Source organism: Tamandua tetradactyla, chromosome 12, assembly GCF_023851605.1.
Source record: "Tamandua tetradactyla isolate mTamTet1 chromosome 12, mTamTet1.pri, whole genome shotgun sequence".
Taxonomy (NCBI): Eukaryota; Metazoa; Chordata; class Mammalia; order Pilosa; family Myrmecophagidae; genus Tamandua; species Tamandua tetradactyla.
Window position 1 is genome coordinate 74,301,990 of NC_135338.1, and position 18,806 is coordinate 74,320,795.

The 18,806-nt window shown below is 43.5% G+C and overlaps 1 protein-coding gene across 3 annotated transcripts in view; it reads left to right on the top strand.

The window, feature by feature from the left end:
• Nucleotides 1-18,806, top strand: part of CYFIP1 (cytoplasmic FMR1 interacting protein 1) — a 100,287-nt gene that overhangs the window by 71,754 nt on the left and 9,727 nt on the right. For all 3 annotated transcript variants that reach the window (XM_077123962.1, XM_077123961.1, XM_077123964.1), the window contains 5 exons: nucleotides 5,149-5,348; nucleotides 10,680-10,767; nucleotides 15,458-15,601; nucleotides 16,898-16,988; nucleotides 18,145-18,275. In XM_077123962.1, the coding sequence (XP_076980077.1) occupies nucleotides 5,149-5,348; nucleotides 10,680-10,767; nucleotides 15,458-15,601; nucleotides 16,898-16,988; nucleotides 18,145-18,275 (654 nt within the window). The remainder of the gene's footprint in view (nucleotides 1-5,148; nucleotides 5,349-10,679; nucleotides 10,768-15,457; nucleotides 15,602-16,897; nucleotides 16,989-18,144; nucleotides 18,276-18,806) is intronic.

Genomic DNA, 18,806 nt, shown 5'->3' on the forward strand with positions numbered 1-18,806 from the left:
ATAATAAATCCAAAGAAAAAATCCTCTGTGTACCAAGGAAATTGATCGTCACTTATAAGGGAAAGAAAATTAGATCATCTTGAGATCTCCAACAGCAGCTCTTAACACTAGAAGACAAGGAAAGAAAATATGAATCAAAGATTTTATATCCAACCAGATTGACCCTCCAAGAGTAAAGGCCACAGTCAAAGGGTAATGGGCTTGCAAAGCGTAATTGTCCAGTACTAGAAAATATGCTTAGGACTGTTGGTGGACGAGGAGACCTCACTCAGCGAGAGGCCAGTAGACACAGGACAGCCTCTGGATGTCAGGTAGACAGTGTCCATCAAGTTCCTCTTCAGAATCAAACAGGCTGTCCTGGCACGCAGAGACCCATGTCAGCCTTTCTTTACAGCTGTCATTGGGTCTGGTGCCATGGGATTTTAATTTAGTCATTGGCTGAATTTGCTTGTTTTAATTTTTTAGCATTTTTAAAAAATTGCATATTGTAACATATGTACAAAGCAAAGAAAATAAAAAGCAATAATTTTCAAAGCACTCTTCAACAAGTAGTTACAGGACAGGTCCGAGAGTTTGGCAGGGGTTACTATACCACCCTCTCAGATTTTTCCTTCCAGCTGCTCCAGATCATTGGAGGCTAGTTAGAAGGAATAAATATTTTTTTGTCATCACAATTGACTTTTTTTTCTTTTTTGTGAAAAATAACATATACAAAAAAGCAAAAAATTTCAAAGCACAGTGCAACAGTTAGTTGTAGAACAGACTTCAGAGTTTGGTATGGGTTACAATTTCACAATTTTAGCTGCTCTAAGATACTGGAGACTAAAAGAAGTATGAGTATAATGATTGAGCACTCATGCTTGTTTGTTAAGCCCGTCCTTCTCTGTGTAACTCCACCATCACCTTGATCTTTCTCCCACTCTTTAGGGTTATTTGATGAAGATTTAGATCTAGACCAGTATGGTCTTTTAGAAATATAACATGAGTCAAAAATGCTCACCAGAGATGTAATCTAAAATGTACTCATAGTCATACTTAAAAAGTGAAAAGAAATTGGTGAAATTAATTTTGGCAATATAGTTTATTTAACCCAGTTCAAGTGCTCACAATGTAACCACACAGTTCAAGTGCTTGGGAGCCGCATGTGGCTGCCTAATTGAACAACACAGTGCTAGACAAGTTTTGTAAGCAATAAACATGTAACCCTTAAACGAAATGTGTGACCATGCTCACCTACTCCACCACACAGCTGTACTTTTGAATAATTCCTGACCACCCTTCTATTAGGTAAATCTCCTGCAGCCCACATGCCTGGCAAAATCCAACTTTTTTTGGGTTCTAAACCCCACACAGATAAAACTTTTTCAGTCCTTAACATCTGAAAAATCTTTAAAGACCTAGTAATAGGCTGAATTGAAAAGAAGAAAAGCTACCAGATGTTACTTGAGATTTTGTTGCCTAAATGTGGTTATGCTAGAAGGTTGTGCATTTGTCTTCCTAATTGCAGTTTATTCACAATAAACTTTGAAACCTTTGAGAAAATCTGTAGTATCTTAAGAGCAATTTAGTTTCAGCAACTTAATAACTTTCACCAATTTTATCTTTGAAATACTTATTTACATTTAATGTGTCTTTTTAAACAAAAATAGTAAAACGTTAAATATTATGGCCTAGCTAGTTAAAGAAAATGTATTACGGGTAGCACATTTTGATTACAAACTTCATACAGCCTAACATGGAATGTATTAATTTAGAGATTGCCTAGTTTGGTATCGCCAAACTTACTGAATGATGAGAATCACTGAAATTAGTTTGCGAACATATCTGAGTTGGCAGAGGAGAATCTGGGCTCACACTGTGTGGGTAAACTCCTGAGCGGGCAGGTCCACCAGCTGATCTGGGAGCCCCCCCTTGGAGAAACATATCTTCTGGGGATGAATGTCCTTCAGTTCCACTCTGCTCTGCTATCTTCCTTGCATTTGAAAATAGCCCCTGAGCTAGACTAACAGGGCAGGCAGTTCAGTAAAAGGAGTAGCTAGTATTTTGAGAGATTGCAAAAAACTATTTATTTATCATTTGAATTAAACCTCTAGTTAGTATCTTTTGTTGCTCATCCCTGAGGCTATAGTGATGAATGGGGCTGATAGGGGAGTCAGGGTCCATCAGTGTTTAGTTTCCTAGCTGCCAAAGCAAATACCAAGCAATGGGCTGGCTTAACCAGTGAGAATTTATTGGCTTGTGATTTTGGGGCTAGGGTACATCCAAGATCAAGGCATTATCAAGGCAGTCCTTTCGCGCAGAAGACCTGGGGTGCTGGGTCTGGCTGCCCGCTATCTTGGTCCTTGACTTTTTTATCACATGACAATGCACCTGGTGGCCTCTCTTGGTTTCTCAGATTCTTTTGACTTCTGTTGTCTGGCTGCTGTCTGTGGCATTTTATTTCTGTCTGACTTTCTGCTTATAAAGGATTCCAGTAATCCGTATTAAAGCCCAGCCTGATTCATTTGGGCCACATCTTAACTGAAGTAGCTTCATCCAAAGGTCCTATTTACAATCTGTCCATACCCACAGGAATGGATTAAGTTTAAGAACACGGGTTTTCTCTCTCAGCCACTTTTACTTACTTGTTATACTTCTTTTTCCCCCTTTTGGTCAGGATGACATTGTTGATCCTGGGGTGCCAGAGCTAATCCTTGGGAGTCCTCTCCCACACCACCAGGGAGACTTTCACTTCTGGATGTCATGTCCCACATAGGGGGGCGGGCAGTAATTTCACTTGCAGAATTGGGCTTAGAGAGAGCGAGGCCACATATGAGGAACAAAAGAGGTCCTCCAGAAGTAACTCTTAGGCAAAACTGTCGGTAGGCTAAGCTTCTCCACTGTATACATAAGCTTCACAAGAGCAAACATCAAGATCAAGGGCTTGGCCCATACATTTGGGTGTCCCTAGTGTTTGACACAGTATCAGATTCAGGGGTTTCCCCAGTGGTAAAATTTAATAGTTCCATAATTTTTCTCCCATCCCTTAAGGGACTTTGCCAATACTTTTTGATTATCTGCTTAATGTTCTAGGATGTATCCAGGCATCACATTGAGCTCTACAGGATTAAAGGCCCTCATCCTTATTTTGGGCTCCCTGTGTTTCGATTGTTTAAACGAGCTATCCAGACAGGTTTCGTTAGAGTATGTGCTATACAAAATTTAGGTTCCAGACAAACTAAAACTTTCTTCCCTTGGACTCAATAGTGGTTGATGTTCTAAAATATAGACAATGTCTTTCTTACCCCTATATTCTGAATTACCTCAATCCTGACCTGGTTGATTTCATTCTTATCTTTATATACCAGGTTATGCATATATAAGACAGCCTCTCAAAATCCAGAAATAATAATTACCACTCTGGCCTAAATGTGACTGCTATAAGAGCTTACAATCTAGGCCCCCGTGTTCTTATAAGCATTTTCTAATGGAGACCATAAAATAATTGATCTTTTATTTCTGGCTTATTTTGCCTCACCAAATGTCCCACAGGTTCATTCACCATGCTGCATGCCTCACAGCCTCGTTCCTTGTTGTAATAGCATAATATTCGATCATATATATATGCCATCATTCGCCATCCTTCATCTCAGTCAGTGCATCCTTCAGCCACCTACATTCATTAGACAGTCCATGTTCCATAGTCCATCAACATCTAAACTTCATCTAAACTTTTCATTGTTCCGAAGAGGAAGATAACCAATCAACACGCTCTCACCAAATAGAAAATCTAAACCTCCCCTTAACTCTTGTCCCTCTCCCCATTGTTTACCCCTGTGTTGCTGTGGTAGTGCTGATGTTCTCCTGTTAAATATAACCTACAGCATGAAACAGCAGTTTTCCCCTGTACTCTGAACTTAAGCACTCTTTGTACAAGAATCATACCTTTGAAGTGGTTCATACAAGAACTTATTTATTTGTAGTGTTAATCAGTGGAACCCCTTTCAATCATGTTCACCTTCAATATAATATTAATTATAGACCCACTAGTGAACTGTCTTTAGTTTTATCTATTCTCTAACAGTTGAGTTCAGCCTCATTAGCTAGCCATTCACCCATCTCTAGCTTCTATATATCTCTAAGTCCCCTATATACTGTATTATAAGCCTCCAACTTTACCTATACCATGGTCATAAAAGTGGAGTCATACAGTATCTATCCTTTTGTGTCTGCCTCATTTCACTCAGCATTATGTCCACAAGGCTCATCCATCTTGTCATGTGCTTCAGGACATCATTTTGTCTTACTGCTGCGTAATATTCCATTGTTACGCATATACCACATTTTGTTAATCCACTCATCTGATGATGGGCGTTTGAATTGTTTCCATCCTATGGCAATTGTGAAAAATACTGCTATAAACAACCATATGCAAAACAAACAAACAAACAAACAGAAAGAGCATGTTTTTTTTCCTGGGGTACATAGCTCCAAGCTACTACACTCAGATTTAGGGGAAGAGACAGACTGGAACCAGAGACTCTTATGAGTAAGTGTGAAATGCTGTCCCTCCTAAGTGCTGTGAGGCCCTCACTGGGATTGCTGGAGTTGGGGTGGAGTTTTCCCAGAGGGAAAAGAGTGGGACCAAGGTTGAAAGTGAGCCAGGTGCAGGGTAAGGGCAGTTCAGATGCAGAGGAGGGGTGCTGGGCACAGCTAATGAGTTGGGGAGGAGGCCATTCATGAGGGCTTCAGGGTGTGGAGGGAAAAGGAGGTGGCAGGTTGGGGTTGCCTTGAACAAGTGGGCTCTGCCCTGTGGGTGGGCAGTGCAGCACTGACCGCAGTAGAGGAGGCGACTGGGGGAAGGAGCACCTGTAGAGTGATAAGCTCAGGTGAAAGAAGTAAGCTCACATTACTAACAGAAATGGACTTTTCTGTTAGAGTTCAAAGAGTCTTTGGACTCTTGCCATAAGTTCACTGGCAAATTGAGTTTCATTGTTGGACTTCTCAGCATCAGCCCCCTCCCTTCCCCGCTCTGTCCTGGGGTGCCTGTGGCTAGACCATCACAGTCTGCCTGTGTGGGAGATGGAGCCCTGTGGAGGACCCTCAGTGCCTTCTTCCCACGTGCCCCTCAGTCCTGATCTCATACCCCTGCCTCTTGTGGTTCTTCAGGAGTTGGACGGCCTCTTAGAAATAAACCGCATGACCCACAGTCTGCTCAGCAAGTACCTGACGCTGGACAGCTTTGATGCCATGTTCCGGGAGGCCAACCACAACGTGTCGGCCCCCTACGGCAGAATCACCCTCCATGTCTTCTGGGAACTCAACTACGACTTCCTGCCCAATTACTGCTACAACGGCTCCACCAACCGGTGAGCAGGCCTGCACCCTCCAAAGGTCTCAGGAGCAACTTTGTTGCCAGGCTCCCCGTCTTCTGTCTTATTATCCCCTTCTGCTTCGCTCCCTCTCGTTTTCTGGTTCAGGGTCATGGTGTTGGCCAGTCCACTCTGAGCAAACCTTGGGAAGGTGTCGTGGCATGTGCATGGAGATGGGGAGACATGCCGGAGCACAGCCTGGGCTACAAGCCACAGGGGATACACCATGGCAGCCTGCGAGTCATGTTCACATTTCCTAAGTGTACTGGGTACCTGGTTATGGTAGACACCTCTTTGCTGTTTATGGTTCCACAGTGAAATATTGGGGCAGGTTAGCATCTTTCTACCCATCAACTAATTTACTATAATGGTGAACACGTGAAGTTGCCGACTTTGTGGTGATCAGATAAACAGCAGCCATTTCAGCCTTGTAATGAAGCTGAGTCCCACGATGGCTCTGGTTTGGCCCTGGGGCCTGTCTCCCTGAGGTCCCTGCTTTGTACGTAGAGGCTGGCCTTCCTCCAAGTCAGCACCTTTCAGAGACGTGGAGGGGATGAGACACATGCCTGGTCCAGAGGTGAAATCATAAGTGGGTATGTGTTTCTTATGAGCACTAAAATAAAGAAGTGGTTTTTGGTTTTGCTTTACTGGTAGACCTTAGCATCCCCCCTGCTCTACCAGGGAGTATGTACGTGCATCACCTGAATTGCTACTGAGTTTTAGGCCAAGGGTCTCATGTCTTAAGGGATGGGCCTCACTCTAGTAAGCGAGGAGAGAAGCAAGGCCATGCAGGGGACCCTGTGAGGGGCAGGCCATGGTGTCAGGATTGGATTTCCTATGGTAAGCTGGCCTCCCGGCTGTACTGATATGTCCCTTCAGGTATCCTCTGCCAGGCCCTGGGCTGTGCTCCAGACACAGGCAGGTGGAACCAGCTGTAGCCTCCCAGCTGCAGCAGCAGGAGGGCCCAGCTAGGTGCTCTCCATCAAAGCTAAGCTAATTTGCTTTTAAGGCTTCCAGTTTCTCAGAAAAGATTTTTAAAGTTGATGTAGCATGTGAATTAACTGTGAAAATGCACTTGCTAGGCAAATAATATGTCAGAATGGTAATAAAATTAGAACCCGTGCACATAGATGAGAGGGGAAGCAATTAAATAACCCTTGTAAAAAAATGTGTCCGTGCTTTAGAGCTTTTGCCATGTGGTGAGATATACTTGAATATTTTTTATTCTGCAAAAATAGGCACACTGGGCCATTGTATTAATGTACATAAGGTTCTTGCTGCATTAGATAAGATGCATATGTATTGAATCTGCTTTCTGAGAACGTAGGATCAGTGTTTGTGGGAGTCTTCTTCTCTCAGTGGTCGCTCTGGCCCTAAAGTTGGCACAGGCCAGGAAAGTATTGATGAGAGATAGCACTGGCTTCAGGCTCCCCATCAAAGTGACTGCATTTGTTCAAATATTTTTGATGATCATTGTAATTCTCAAATAAAAAGCCCTTTCCCCAGGTGCCCTCTTCTCTGCCCTCAGGCCACTCCCGTGGGTCATGGCCACTTGGAACCTTCCTAAGGACGTGGTCAGGGTACCCCTAGAAACCCTGTAAGTTTCTTCAATTCCCTATATCCTCCTGCCTCAATTCCCTGTATCCTCCTCCCTTGGGCACTTCCTTGGTCTCCTGTAGAGTTTGGGGCATGTGACAGGTCTGCAAGTAACATCTTCTAATGGTATCCTGTTTGGGGGAATAAAGGGCTGTGCCCCATATGGAAAGCTGCTAGTGTGGGACAGTGAATCTGGGCGGTGCATTGGACGTGGGAGGTAGGGTGGATCTATTGGTGGATCTGCCCAGGCCAGCCCCAGCTAGTTCAGGACTCACTCAACTTTGAAACGAAAGCACATTTTCAGACGTTGGTTTGTTGGTTTTCCTTTTTTTTTTTTTTTTTGATTGTAGGAAAAGAGGAAAGAGAGCCTCCAAGCTGGGTGGTCTCCCTGTAGAGCATGGCCTTGGGCATATGAGCAAGGACTGGTATCTACAATATTTAAAGATCTCTTAACAACTCACTAATAAGAAGATGACCCACTTTGTAAAATGGGAAAAAGATGTGAGCAGAAACTTCATACAAGATTTTTGAGTGGCCTGTAAACACATGAAAAGTAGTTCAACATTGGCGATCATCAAGAAAATGCATTTTCCTTTGCATCCTAAAAATGCAAATTAAACCCATTTCAAAATGACTAAAATTAGAAAAATGGATAGTACCAAGTATTGCAAGGATATAGAGCAACTGGAAGTCTCTCACATATTCCTGTTTAAGACTATAAAATACCATATCCCTGTTTTGGTTTGCTAAAGCTGTGGGAAAGCAATATACCAGAAATGAGTTAGGTTTTTCAATGGGGATTTATTAGGTTACAAATTTACAGGTCCAAGGCCATGTGAAAATGTCCAACTGAAGGCATCAAGAGGAAGATACCTTCTCTGAGGAAAGGCTGCTGGCATTTGAGGTTCCTCTGTCACAAGGGAAGACACTTGGTGACCTCTGCTTGTTATTATCTTCTGGTCCTGGTTTCAAGTCAGTCTCCTGATGTCTCTGGGCATTTCTCTCTAAGCTCTCTGGGCTTTTACTGTCTTTTATCTCACAAAGGACTACAGTAGATGATTAAGACCCACCTTGAGTTGAATGGGTCACATCTTCATGGAAATAACCTAAGCAAATAGGTCTGCACCCACAGGATGGGTTAACATTCACATAGCCTTTTCTTGGGTGCATAACAGAATCAAACCAGCACAACCCTTTTAGAAACTATTTTGCAGTTTCTTTTAAAAGTCACTGACACTTAGCATATGACCGAGCAAATCCACCCAAAAGAAACAAAAACATATTCATAAAAAAGACCTATGCGGGTGGGTCACAGTGGCTTGGGTTCGATTCCTAGTGACGGCCCATGCAAAAAAACAAAAAAACAAGACCTTTGAGTGTTCATAGCAGCCTTATTCATAATAGCCAGATGCTGAAAGCATCTAAATGTCCATCCATAGAAAAATGAGTAGTCAAATTGTGGTATAGTCATATATTTATTTTAAGGAATTGGCTCTTGCAATTATAGGGTTTGGCAAGTCCAAAATCCTGAGACAAGCAGGCTGAAAACTCAGGCAGGGTTTTTTTGTTTGCTTTGTTTTGTTTTTCATTTCTTTTTTTAATTTTTTTTCTTTCAGACAGGTTTTTATGTTGCAGTCTTCAGGTAGAATTTCTTCTTTTATAAACTTTAGTTTTTGCTCTTAAAACCTTCAAGTGGTGGCTAAGGCCCACGCACATCATTGAGGGTGCTCTCCTTTACTTAAAGCCATCAGATTGTAGATGCTAACCACATTTTTGATACCTAGATGAGTGTTTGATTAAATAACTGGGTACCATAGCCTAGTCAAGTTGACCCATAAAATAAACCCAGCAATAAAGAGGAAGAAGTAACTGATATTTGAAAGAATGTGGGTGAATTTCAAAAGCTATTAAAGAACCTAGATACAAAGGGTACGTACTATGTAATTCCATCATATGAAAGTTTAGAGCAGGCAAAACTAACGATAGTTACAGAAAGAAAGTCATAGATACCTGGGGATAGTAACTGATAAAAGAGGCATGGGGTATTTTGTGCAGTGATGGAAATGTTCTCTATCTTAATTAGGACGATGGTGACACAGATGCAGACATTTGTCTAAACCCATCCAGTATACAGTTAGAGTGGATGCATTTTATCACATTAAATTACAACTTAAAAGTTGGTTTTAATGGACATTTTTCTAAAGATTGTGCTTTAGAGTTTAGAAAGAAATCATTTAGTGATATAGAAAAAATCAAGTAGAAGACAAAATGAGATAATTAGCCACCAAAGGAGAGAGTTCTATAAAAACACCCTTATCAGGAACCTCATAAGATGTAAACTGAGTATCAGATTAACTGAAAAATGTGAAATGGGGGGTGGGGGGTGGGATGTAAGAGTCCTGAAGCCTTGTTTTCCTACTAGAGAATTAAATATCTAAATCTGATGAACCAAGAAAGAGTTGTTGTAGAAGTGTATTATTTAGAAATATCTAAGTAACCAACAGAAGAAATGGTGAACAGCATTTGTGGAAGAGAGTAAAAAGTAGCAGGAGAAGACTAGTTTTTCTTCAGAAGCTTTACAGTGTGACATTCGACTTTTTAATTTATGTGCATGTATTATTTTGTTTAAACATTTTAATAGTAAATAGCATTATAGGGAGTAGTTATATTATGTTGAAACAATTTGGTATCTCAGCTGTAGCATAGGTTAAATAAGTTAAGACCAGTTTTTACAATCTAACCAGCATTTAAAATATTCTTTCTCTGGGAAAACATTTTCTGTTCTAAATAGTCTTGAAGGAAACTTTGCAGTATAAGTAATTCTGCCTCATTTTGGTGATTTCTGCCCTGATTTTAATATTAAGGTCTTTGCTGTCCGCTCCTGTCTCTCCCCATCAGAGGTGGATGGAGGTGATGGAGAGTGATGTGTGGGCAGCACCTTTGCTGGTGTGATGCCGTGGAGGGGCCATCCCCCTACAGTGAGCGGTGCCCGGCGAGTCACCAGGGGTGGGGCTCCCTCTGCTGACCATTGCCCTGGCCGTGGTACCAGTGCCTCACCTTCATGTAGCTAGGGATATGAGCACAGACAGACATACAGAGACAGACAGACACAGACACATGTGTGTCCAGTCCACGTGCCAATAACTTCACACACTCGTGCAGATACACATATATAGACACACGTATTCACAGTCGCACGTGGTGATACCGTTGCAGACACATGCATATACACAGATACACTCATGCACAAAGACATACATGTATAGAGACACAATGTGCACAGATGTCGATACCCTCACAGATACATACTCCTGCAGACATGCAGAGATACTTAATATAGGCACACAAACACATATGCAGACACAGACATGCACACTGCGTCCATTATTACTTATCAAAAGGCTGGATTAACCTGAAATGATTCTGGTGCCTATGGGGCAAGTGGCCTCACTTTCTAGACTCTCCTGGTTTGGAGGGTGTTTAGTGGAAGGACCTACACTGACTGAGCTCACTCTGCTCATTGAGCTTTGGATTTTAAGGATACCTTCCTTATATTCCAGAGTTATTTATATCTAATTTACATTATGGGTTTTGATTTACCAGAATTTTCCTGCTTCATCATTATATTTGTTAATTGGGAGGAGGATATATATAGATAGTAGATGTGGAAAAGTTCTTTATTTTAAAGAATTACCTTTATATTTTTAACTTTTTAAAATTTTTATCCTTCAGATTTGTTCGCACAGTTTTGCCATTTTCTCAGGAATTTCAAAGAGATAAACAGCCCAATGCACAACCCCAATATTTACATGGATCGAAGGTAGGTTGTTTTTGTTTGCATTAGATTTTTAAGTTCATAATGAAGCTTTTTTTTAAAACTTTTTATTTTGAAATAATTTCAAACTTACAGGACAGTTGCAAAAATATTACAAACACCATAGTGAGAACTCCCCAACATAACTCTATCCCTGCAGATACCAAGCTCCACCAATTTTATAACGTTTTGCTACCTTTACCATTTCTTTTTCTTTCTTTCCTTCCTCTCTCTATCCCTTCTTTTCCTCTCTCTTCCCTCATCCATCCATCTATCTATCCATCCTTCATCTTCTGAACATTTGACGTTATAAAAATCATATTCCTGTATGTAATATCCCATGTACATTTCCTTAGAACAAGGATATTTACTTAGGTAAACACCTTAAGTGCAGTTAGCAAGTTCAAGATGTTGACATAAAGCTTATATTCTGTATTCCAATTTTTTCTTATGACCCAATAACGTTCTTTCTACTCCATTCTTGGATCCTATCCAGTATCATGTATTACATTTAATTGTCATTATGTCTTTAATTTCTATTTCTTTCCTTTTTTTTAAATTGCGTGAACGTACATGCAACATAAGTTTTCCCAGCCCAGCCCTTCTCAAGCATACCATTCTGTGGAATTAATCGCATTCACAATATACCCTCACCACTATCCATGGCTAGAACTTTCCCTTCACCCCAGACAGAAACCTTATACTCATTTTACATTTGACTCCCCATTACTCTGCCTTACCCGACTCTGGTAGTCTAAACTCTACTCTCTGTCCATATAATAGCATACATATACTGTGTTCTATACTATTTTCAACGCTCCTGACTTCCCCCTACACTTAGATGTTGCTATTTATACATTATGAGATCGAAACCATAGATTTATAAATCATATTTTATGCATTTGCCTTTCAGATTCTGTAGGAAACAATAAGTGGAAATACAAATCAAAAGTACTGGTATTTATAATTACCCATGTCATTAACTTTACCAGCGAACGTTATTTCTTCATGTGGCTCAATTATCTATGGTCCTTTCCTGTTCGCCTGTAGAACTCCCTTCAGCATTTCCTTTAGGGCCTATGTAGTGGTGGCTAAGTCCCTCAGCTTTTGTTTATCTGAGGAAACGTCTTAATTCTTCCCTCATTTTTGAAAGACATTTTGTCAGATACAGAATTCTTGATTGGCAGTTTTTTACCTTTGGCTCTTCAGATGTGTCTTGCCACTGCTTTCTTGCAGAATTGCATAGGGTTTCAGGACGGAAGAGCCTGCTGGAGGGGTTGTGCCTAGGTGGGTGTGGGTATGGGTGTGGAGAGGGGTGAGGGACGTGTCAGAAAAGCCTGCCGAGGCCCAGCCCTATACACGGGGCTTAATGTGGCGCAAGTGCTCATCTTGTGGATTTGAATTTTTAAAATATTTTGTTGAGAAATATCCATACATGTATGCTCCAACCATATTATGCAATTAGTCACTCACAGTATCTTCACATAGTTGTATATTCTTCACCATGATCATTTTTAGACCGTTTTAGAACGTCTAACTCATGCATCCCATACCCCTTATCTCTCCCTCTCAATATCCTGTAGTATTTCAATCAACACAGTTTTTACGCTTAATCTCCCCCTTTTATTTATTTATTTATTTATTTATTTATTATCCTTATTTATTTTTTTATTCCTCTGTCCGTACTCTGGATAAAAGGAGCATCAGATACAAGGTTTTCACAATCACACAGTCATATTGTGAAAGCTATGTAGTTACGCCATCATCTTCAAGAATCAAGGATGCTGGCACACTGTTCAACAGTTCAGGTACTTCCCTCCAGCCCTCCAAAACACCATAAATTAAAAAGGGATATCTATATAATGCATAAGAATAACCTCCAGGATAACCTCCTGACTCGGTTTGAAATCTCTCAGTCACTGAGACTTTATTTTGTCTTTTTCTCTCTTCCCCCTTTTGGTCAGGAAGGCTTTCTCATTATGATGATGCCAGGTCCTGGCTCATGCTCAGGAGTCAGGTCCCATATTGCCAGGGAGATTTACACCCTTAGGATGTGGATTTGATTTTGATCATCAGACTACAGGGTTAGAACTTCATCCTGTCAGCAGAGGGAAGCTTTTAAGAGGTATTTGAACGAAGAGAAGTTTTTTTTTAACAAACTTCTTCTAGCTTGGATGTATCGGTTAGGGTAGGAGAAGGAGAAGAGTGATAGCATAATGCGTGAGTCCCTGAGCCCACCCCCAGGTTTGATGCTTCATAGGTGGTCTTACGGGACTGAGTGTATAGTCATACTCAACGATTATGATTTATTGCAATGAAAGCATGCAAAGCAAAATCAATACAGGGAAGAGGCACATGAGGCAAAGTCCAGGGAGAAGCTTGTAAGCATCCTCTCCCAGTGGAGTCATACAGGACACACTTGATTCACCAGCAACAAGTGACACATGTGAAAATGCTGCCTACCAGGGGTCAGCCATGTCAGCTCTTGCTGCCTGGCACGTATCAAAGTTCTTGGCTCCCAGCAGGAAAGCCTGTGTTCAGCACTGATTACTTTGTTCATACACTCTGTTTAGCACAGTGAGCCATCTTTACTAATTAGGGAACTGTGGGAGACCCCTTAAATCCAAGTTTCCATTTGCCAGCCAAAGGGCCAGACCTATGACCTTTCCAAGGACAGCTAGTTCCAGGCAGCTCCTGGAACAACTCAGGGGTGATAGCTGAGGCCTTGGGCAACTTACTTGGTTGTTGTGGCTGGAAGAAGACGGCATGACTCTGTAGGGTTGAGTTATAATTTAGGGTATCAACATCAAGTTACAACATGTGGGAAATTAACAGTGCTCTAAGAAGTGTAAAGTCTGTCATGAAATCTTTCTCTTTGAGCTGAGATCCATTTCCTGTTGCTTTTTGTAATTAAAAGTCCCCATTCCAGAGTAACTTTTAAGAGTAGAAGTGGGAACCTTTAGTGGGAATGCAGTGGCTTCTACCTACATAGAAACTTAGACCTGATGGCCTTTTTCGGTGTGACTGGCTTTCAGAATTGTCATAGGCATTGTCAGTGTGGTCATCTTTCTGCTGTCTTTCTCCCCATCAAAATGTATGGGTAGCTTGTTTTTAAAATGTCCTCAGTATTGTCATAGGCAGTTAATGTCATATGTTCAAAAGTTTGACCCACATTTGGGGTGCGAAAGGTGTTAAGTTCTGCCACAATTGTACTTTGTGTTATTTATGTTCCTCATATTACCATGGCACTTTGTGTTTCAGCTATAGATTATTTAAACATGGGGATGACCCATTATAGTCACAAAATTGCAGTAAGCGTCGTAGCTCATAGAAGATGGACTTAGGCAAAATGCTCCCTTGGTCTCCACCTTCCTGCCTCATTCCTGTTACCAGTAGCCCCCTCCGCCCTGGAGGTTCCTGGCCAGTCAGTTAATGCCTACAGCTAAGTGAGTTGTTAATTGGCACCAGAAATATGAGAAAAGGCAAATTCAAGAGGCATCTTGTGGATCCTACCTCCCTTCCAGGGTCAAGTGACCATTGGAAGGTCTGTTTAAATTGTTACACAGTGACCCATTTCTTGTATGCTTGAAAAAATGTATTTATTCAGTAAATAGAGATTGATTGCTGGTTTAGTGCTGTGTTTTCTGCATTGGCTGAAAAGATGGGTGGGTGAGAATTGTGGTTTGCACCAAGCACCCTGTCTTCTGGAGGTGTCCCCTCTGTCTTCTCTGTCTGTGTGCTTGCTATCCTTGAAGATAAGCGTAGAGGCCGTCCCACAGGAAACCCCGCTGACCTACTTCTTAGGCCCTCCCAGCCTGTTGGAGCTGCTCTCCCCTACTCTTGGGGCACCCTGGTCTTCCTCTGCTGGGGCCTGTCCTCAGAGTCCCTCCAGATTCCGGGTACAGCTACATGAAAGCAGCATTTCGGTTATGTTTATGATTATGGCTAGGGTTATTCGTTTATCATCCATTTCAGGACTAGCAAGATGACTTCTAGAGACTTGGAAGTTCAATAAACGTTGGAAAATAGTGCTTTCATTTTCTTTTTTCTATGTTAGCAGCATTGCTTTTCATAATACGTTGAAGACATAGAAGTTATTTGGACAGAATTACATGGAGTTTACCAGATAACCTTACCCTAAGGGTGTTGTGTGTGGCTGATGAAATGCAGTATATCAGACATGGGTTGGCTTTTACAATGGGGATTTATTAACTTACAATTTACAATTCTTAGGCTGTGACAATGTCCAAATCCAGACAGCAACAGGATGATAACTTCTTCCTGACAAAAGGCTGCTGGGACTCCTCTGACACATGGGAAGGGACATGCTGGCATCTGCTTGTTCTTCTCTCCTGTTTCATTGCCTTCAGCTTCTCAGCTTCTCTGTATGTTTCTGTTTCTTAGCTTCTGTCTCTCTTTGCATCTCTGGGCCATTTATAAAGGACTTCAGCAAGAGAATTAAGATCCACCTCATTCAAGGTGTATCACATCTCAATTGAAATAATATAAACAGAAGGTCCCACCCACTACAGGAATGGATTTAAAGAACATGATCTTTTCTGGGGTACATACACCCTTAGACCATCATAGTGGCTAATGCTTTTTTGCACAGTAGTTGTTCATCTTCAGGTGTGCATAAGTACCATGATGAAAACTCTGGTGACTTCATCAAGCACTGGTCTTCTTTGTCCCCCAGGCCTTGAACCTGGCCTACTCTAGCATCTATGGCAGCTACAGGAACTTCGTGGGCCCTCCACACTTCAAGGTCATCTGCCGTCTGCTGGGGTACCAGGGCATCGCCGTGGTCATGGAGGAGCTGCTGAAGGTTGTCAAGAGCCTGGTATGTCCTCTCTGGCATGCTTCCTTCATGGGGCCTGAATGCATTGGGATGGGTAAGCCAGGGCGTCTTCTCTCTGTGACTGCCCTGGATTCTTTAATAGATGAATAGAGTAAATTTAGCTTCACATGTTCCTGACCATATATAGATTTTTCTCCTCATGTTTACTAATTCGAGAGAACAGATCCATGTTTAGCTGATTAATAGTAAAAGGTTTTTTACCACAATATTGCCTGGCTTGTAACAGAATATTCATATTAACACACAGAAGTAAGCCTACCCCTCTTTGCCTCCCTTTTAAGTGACTACAGCTGTTGCCAAGACGTACAGAAAAAATAGTGCTTTGGAAATGAAAGACAAAGGGAGCCCTGGAGGGTTGTTGTCTCCACCAGCTTTCTCTCTTCTCTCCATGTTTGGGTTGGGGATGGTCTTTGGCAAGGAGCAGCTCTGCCAAATTCCCATTTCCATTTGTCAGATAGAAGAATTGGGAAGGTTTATGAGGGCAGGAGGCAGGGCTTCCTCACCTCATTCCCAGTGGGCCCCCCACATACACACATAGATGTTCATGGGATTGCAGGACCCTGGGCGAGAGGGAAGGAGCCTGGATGCTTGGCACAACCTCACCCTGTGGCCCTCAGGTGCTCTGCCTGATGCTTGGTGCTGTGGGTGAAGGTGATGTGGGCCTGGGTCATCTTCTTAGACCCCTCAGCTCATGCTCATCCTCACCAGCAAAGGAGGGTATGGCTATGTAGCCATCCAGGAGACCCTGTGAGCTGGGTTGAGGTCATTGTGGTCGGGGGAGGTCTGTCAGGTCTTGCTGTCCAAGCAGCCTGGGGAGGGTGGTGGTAGCGTCTTGTGGACCTGCTTGAATGTCCAGAGAAAGCCTCCTGCCATTTTTATGTCCAGGGGTTAGACACACGAGTGTGTGGCCACCCCTCCTCTCCATGCTCACAGATCGTCCTCTTGGTCCAGCAACGGGCTGGCGTGGCTGTGGACTGGCATCCGCATTGTCCCCATCCTCCAGTTGAGGCTTGACCGGAGCTGCCGGAGGGAGGATGCAGGGCAACCATATGACCTTCCTTGCTGCCCATCTCGGACCCACTTGCCTCCTGAACGGGCAGCTGTGCTTTGGCCTAAGGGCTCAGACAGCTGCGTGAAGATCCTGGTGAAGGCAGCTTTCTCTCCCAACCCAAACGACCCTGCCATCCTGTTGGGGCACAGCTCACTGCAGACCGTGCACACTGCCCTCCACCCTCCCTCCTGAGGTGGGCGTGGCTCACACAGTCCCTGTCTCCACAGCTGCAAGGCACCATCCTGCAGTATGTAAAGACGCTCATGGAGGTGATGCCCAAGATATGCCGCCTGCCCCGGCATGAGTACGGCTCCCCTGGTGAGTCCCACTAGGCCGGCAGGCTGGGGGCCGGGGGCTCCTGGGCAGCTGTGCAGCTCCTCCCTTGAGGTGGGAAGGAATGAGTGCTGGCAGTTCTCAGGCCACAGTTAGAAGAAATCAAGTGGGAAATAATCAGTAACAGTTAGATGTGCTCTCTCCAGGCAGGAAAGGGGTAGGGCTGCTCAGACCAAAGCCTGTGTGCTGACAATAAAAGAAACAAACCAAGAAAGGACACAATCAGGAATGTGCAGCAGGTGTACAGGTGTGCAGGTGGAGAAACCAAGGAGCCTGCCAAGCTCCTGGGCTGGTCATTAGGGCAGTGACAGGCTTTCCTGGAACACTGTGCTGGAGTCACCAGTAGGGAGCAGAGCAGAGAGCTTCATTCCTGGGCCCAACTGCCAATGCTGGGGCTTAAAGGGACACAAGTCTCAGTGACAGCTCTGGGCAGTCTCCCTCTTCCTCCATGTCCTCTCTGTCCTCCCCCTCCTCCATCCTTCCTCTTCATCCTACCCCTCCTTTCCATCCTACTTCTCCCTCCTCCTCTCCTTCCCCTCTTCTCTATCTGTCCTCTCTCCTACTTCATCTTCTTCCTATCCCCACCTCTTCTTCTTACCCCCTCCTCTCCACCTTTTCCTTTTCCCTCCTCTTCAGCCTTCCTCCCTCTACTCTCTCTGTCCTCCCCCTTTTCTCCATTCTTCCTTTCTCCCTCCTCCTCACCAATCTTTCTGCACCTCCTCTTCATACTATTCCCTCCTTTCCATCCTTCCTTTCTCCCACATCTTCTTTGTCCTCCCCTTCTCTGTCTTTCCCCTCACCCTGCTCTCCTTCTACCCTGTCCTCTCCTTCCTCTCCTTTCTGTCCTACCCTCCTGCCTATCTCCTCCCCTTAGCCATGGCCTCATCTGACAGTTTGGGTTTGACTGAGAAAGAGCTCTTGGGATGGAGACTCTCTCCTGCCCTTCCTCTGGGTTGTGTGGGTCTGCAGAGTACTTACAAGGTGGCAAACCGACTACCACTACAGGGAGGGATGGACTTGGGGGCTGTGACCGTCCCTGAAACTGGGTGTGTTGGTTGGGTCAGAAAGTTCTGTAGCCAGCCAGCCAGATTCTCCTTCTCCATCCTCTCCCCCAACCCCATGCTGGCTCTTGCTGCCACAGGCATCCTAGAGTTCTTCCACCACCAGTTGAAGGACATCGTGGAATATGCAGAGCTGAAGACCGTGTGCTTCCAGAACCTGCGGGAGGTGGGCAATGCCGTCCTCTTCTGTTTGCTGGTTGAGCAGGGCCTGGTGAGTTCTTGCCCACCCCCCACCTGTACCCCAACCAGCCCCCCCGATTACAAGGGTGCGTGAGTGCTGGGATCCCCAACCCCACTCCCTGTCTTTGCCCAGTCACTCCCCACAGGCAACAGAAGAAGGCTATTTTACAGGTTTGATTTATTGGGGGATGGGGTGTCATAAAGCACCATTCTTCTCATGACTATTTAGAATTTAATTTGAGTTTGTGCATTACAATTAAAAAACAAAACTAATGTAGGCTCATTGTTTAAAAAATGTTTTTAGTTTGAGCGTCGTAAATGCCTGTGTAATATTTGCTACATCAAACAAATGCAGGGGACAAATACATAAGGCATAAGGCATTGCTCCCCACTAGCATTTTCTGCATTGATGGAAACGTCTCCTGTCCATGGCTCTTAAGCATTTGAAGTGTGGTTTGGTGTGACTGGGGAACTAATTTCTCAATTTTATGAAACTTTATCTCACCACCAAGGAGATTTATCTCTGGTCTGTGTATGTCTGAACCTCAAGAGGCCCTTTTGA